At 38.2% G+C, this 4385-nt stretch overlaps 1 protein-coding gene across 1 annotated transcript in view; it reads right to left on the reverse strand.

Annotated features, from left to right (window-relative positions):
• SCAI (suppressor of cancer cell invasion) overlaps nucleotides 1-4385 on the reverse strand; it is a 166554-nt gene that overhangs the window by 50668 nt on the left and 111501 nt on the right. The window contains exons 10-13 of the mRNA XM_023510572.1: nucleotides 3741-3842; nucleotides 2814-2915; nucleotides 2055-2133; nucleotides 224-323 (exon numbers count right to left, since the gene is read on the reverse strand). Of these exons, the coding sequence (XP_023366340.1) occupies nucleotides 224-323; nucleotides 2055-2133; nucleotides 2814-2915; nucleotides 3741-3842 (383 nt within the window). The remainder of the gene's footprint in view (nucleotides 1-223; nucleotides 324-2054; nucleotides 2134-2813; nucleotides 2916-3740; nucleotides 3843-4385) is intronic.

A 4385-nucleotide genomic window follows, 5' to 3' on the forward strand; every position in this document is an offset into this window, starting at 1 on the left:
CGAGTCTCCTGCCTCCGCCTCCCAAGTAGCTGGGACCACAGGCGCCCGCCACAACGCCCGGCTATTTTTTGGTTGCAGCCATCATTGTTGTTTTGCGGGTCCAGGCTGGGGATTCGAACCCGCCACCTTAGGTGTACGTGGCTGGCACCTTAGCTGGTTGAGCTATAGGCGCCGAGCCCAGAGCAATAATTTTTATGACAGGGAGAAACGCCAGAATACATACCAGTGCATTTCCTTGTGGGACTGATTTCGTTTGTGGATGGCATCTCCATTTATAATATCCCGGTTACTATTAGTAAGTACACCTCCAAAATCATAAGGACCTATAAAACAAAGAGAAGAATCCTAGACTTCAATTGAAGAGTTTCATTGATCTGATGTTCAAATACAAAAGTAACGTGTGAATCTCTCATTGATATAAGGGAAGATAATTACAAAACAACGCACTCTTGCTCAGGTTGGTCTCCATTATTCATTTATTATTATTTTTTTGTGTGTGTGAGACAGTCTCACTTTGTTGCCCCAGTAGAGTACCATGGCGTCATAGATCACAGCAACCTCAAACTCTTGGGCTCAAGAGATTCTCTTGCCTCAGCCTCCAGAGTAGCTGGGACTACAGGCGCCCGCCACAACGCCCAGCTATTTTCAGAGACGGGGTCTCACCCTTGCTCAGGCTGGCCTCAAACTCCTGATCTTAGGCAATCCACCCTGCATTGGCCTCCCAAACTGCTAGGATTAAAGGCATGAGCCACAGCGCCTGGCCCATTTTAATTATTTTAAAATTAAACATTTTAATGTAATGCAATGTTTAAATGATTTCAGTATATTGTCTCTTTCAACATTAAAAAAAAATCATTGAATTATTTATCAGTTCTTCAAACAGAATACAATGGGAAACAAAACAAGCATCTATCAGATCCCATTATTCTGGGTAATAAAAGGAGTAGAGATCAAAGATGTTCAAAATGACTTTTATATTTCAAGTAACATTTAAATCTTGTCTAAATGGAATAGCACCTCTCTCAAAGGACCACTGTATTATTACCTTTTGTACTTCAAAAAAAGTGGTCAATATGTTAAGCAGTGACACAGAAAACTTGCTTTAACAGTATAAAAGACATAGAAATAATTATTTATAAATAAAGTTACTAACTTATTTACAAGAAAAGCTAGTTTAAGATTTTGCATCACTTTCAATATTAAGTGTTATATTTTATCCCTTAAAAAATCACTTCCATGAAAAGACTAAAGATTTTTATTTTCATTTTAACATTTAAGCAAATCTGTAGGTCATGCACGGAAGATGGCAAGGACATGCATGCACTGTATAAAGGAATGCAAATTTCAACAAACAGATGAGGAGGAAAATGCTAAGGATGTTAAAAGAATTTTTTTTTTTTTTTTGCCCAGACAGACATTTAATTATCTTATTTACATCCAAGTTACTCATCTATTTTGATCAATTTCTGGGCTTATATTCTGGACAGTTTAAAGTTTTTATTCTGAAACAGCATCCCAATATTCTACAGATTAAAACCATAAAACAAAATATAGGACAGAATACAAAATCACGACAAGGGCTTGAACTTTCACAGTTACAAAAGTACACTGATTTCTACAAAGACTTTCAGCCATCATGTAGCCACTGACCAAATTCCCTAATGTACTAAAGGCTGAGAAGAATTTATTTAAATGAAGTAGATAATTAGGCTTACTTACTCCTTTCAATTTCAAAACATCAAACTCCTTATATGGTTATATCTATATATACTTATATATTACGGTTTTGGAAAATTTGATATTGAAGCAAGCACTGAATATGTAAATTTACCAATGACTTATGAGAAAATTGATGAGATTCACTGTATAATATTTCAGGAAACAGAACAGACTGAGGTACCTATAAGATTGCCAATTCAACAAATAGATCAGGTTTCCAATCTGACAGCCTTTCTAGAAAGCTTGAGATGGTCTGTGGGCTACAGGCCATCATCTTGTAGAAAATAAAGAGAATTCAAGCCCTGCTCACAACAGAGAGCATTCCTTTATTATACCTTCACTATCAGAACGACCTGTGGGGAAAACACCAGTGGCTGACAGGTAGATCAGAAGCACACTATTGGCAGGCAGCTCCTGAAATGAAAGAAAATCACACATACAAAACAACAAACAGGAAAAAACAATACGGTTTTATTTAAAGTTTATGGCATTTTTAAGTTGCGAGGAAAACAGTAACTTAATTTAACATATTGCTGGCTTTTCTGAGAGAAGAGTCACTCTTGCTGGTTCTGACTGAAAACTACACCACAGCAAACATTCTTTATTAATCTCTATAATGATTGCTGTAAGTTGTGAAAACATTCTCTGATTCAAAAACCACATCGTGTAGAGAATCCTCTCTGAAAACATGAAATGGAGAAGTAAAAATCTTGATTATAGGCCTAAAAGACAAACTTCCTGACACAGATTTTTCTATATAATCTTTGGCAAGAATGTTCCAATTTCTCATAGTTCTCTCAGATGATCAAAATGTTTCACACAGCTTCCTAAATATAAAAAACACTTAGACTCTCTGCTCGTTTGTCAATTGAATAATAATAAAACCTGGAGAAAGGAGAATGATAACTAATCTATATTCTAATTAATTATTTTAATAATTAGAAATATTCCCAACATCATAAGAAATTTTCATTCCAAAAAAAAGCTATGATCAGGATCATTATTTTAGAGGCGTTTCAAAGAAAAGAGTGACTCTCAGATTACATTTAGGGCACAGTTTCCCCATGTAAAGAAAGGTGTCGGATCACACGTACCTTAAAAGATGCTGCTAAGAATGTGTACAGTTGGCTGAAGGTTGGCTTGTAAAGCAGATACTTGTGAGGGTTTTCTCGTCTGGTAGGCTTGTCAGCCGATTCCTGTATTTACACACAGAAAACAATATATAGCCACCCTATGCTTAACAGATCAATTTTCAATGCCTAAATGCCTATTTTTACTATCTTCTTTACCAAATATTCTTTTTACTCAGTGTTACTATAATTATGCTCATCTCTTTCTCCCTGTTTCATCAATAGAATTCTTTTTATTTTTTGTAGAGACAGAGTCTCACTTTATCGCCCTAGGTAGAGTGCCATAGCATGACACAGCTCACAGCAACCTCCAACCTCTTGGGCTAAGGCAATTCTCTTGCTTCAGCCTCCCGAGTAGTGGGGACCACAGGTGCCCACCACAATGCCTGGCAGTTTTTTGTTGCAGTTTGGCCAGGGCTGGGTTCAAACTTGCCACCCTGGGTATATGGGGCTGGTGCCCTACCCACTGAGCCACAGGCACCATCTTCTTTTTTCTTCTTTTTGAGGTAGTCTCACTCTGCTGCCCTGGGTAGAGCACCCTGGCATCATAGCTCACAGCAACCTTAAACTCTTGGATTCAAGAGAGCCTCCTGCCTCAGCCTCCCAAGTAGCTGGGACTACGGGCACTTGCCACAAGGTCCAGCTAGTTTTTCTATTTTTAGTAGAGATGGGGTCTTGCTCTTCCTCAGACTGGCCTCGAATCTAAGCTCAAGCAATCCAACCGCCTCAGCTTCCCAAAGTGGTAGGATTATAGTCATAAGCCACCACACCCAGCTTTTCATCAGTAGAATTCTTGTTCACATTTGTAGCATCAGTTGAATAATGGGCTGCAATCCATGAGGGGCAGAAGCAGCCAGAGAATTACCCAATTTGCATGTGTAGGGAGATCACCTGCATTCCTGGTTTATTCATCTGGGAAGCTAAATTCATTGGCTCCCTTTCCAGGGCTTGCAACATCCGAAACATGTCAACAGTTAGTTCGCTGAACTTAACCTGCAAGAAAAGTAAACCTGGCCATTAATGCAGCACACAGACCTCGAAGTCTGTCCTCACATTATTACTCTTGACTTGTATGTGTACTCAAGGACCCTGGTTATCTTATTCTTTATTACTTCACCATGAAAATTTTCAAAAGATAAAAGGTTTAGAAGAAGGGGGCATTGTCTCTACCTTACATTTAACATTTTCATATTTGTTTTTTTACCACATATCTACCCATCTATCCATACCTTTACTGATCCATTAACTGCCTCAGGTATTTTTAAAAATAAAAAACCCAGAGTTACCAAAATATAGACTGTATGATGTCCCACAAAACATGCTAACTTTTGGCAAATTAGCTAGGCTAAAAATTATCTGTGACCCATATTTTACAATCTCATACATTTTGGTATTATACAATACTTAAGATACCATCATTTTTTAATTTTGTTTCCTTTTTTTTTTAGACAGAGCCTCAAGCTATCCCCCTGGGTAGAGTGCCATGGCATCACAGCTCACAGCAACCTCCAACTCTTGGGCTCAAGCGAGTCTCCT

The sequence above is a fragment of the Otolemur garnettii genome, unplaced genomic scaffold (genome assembly GCF_000181295.1).
Source record: "Otolemur garnettii isolate 467f Iridium unplaced genomic scaffold, OtoGar3 scaffold00014, whole genome shotgun sequence".
Taxonomy (NCBI): Eukaryota; Metazoa; Chordata; class Mammalia; order Primates; family Galagidae; genus Otolemur; species Otolemur garnettii.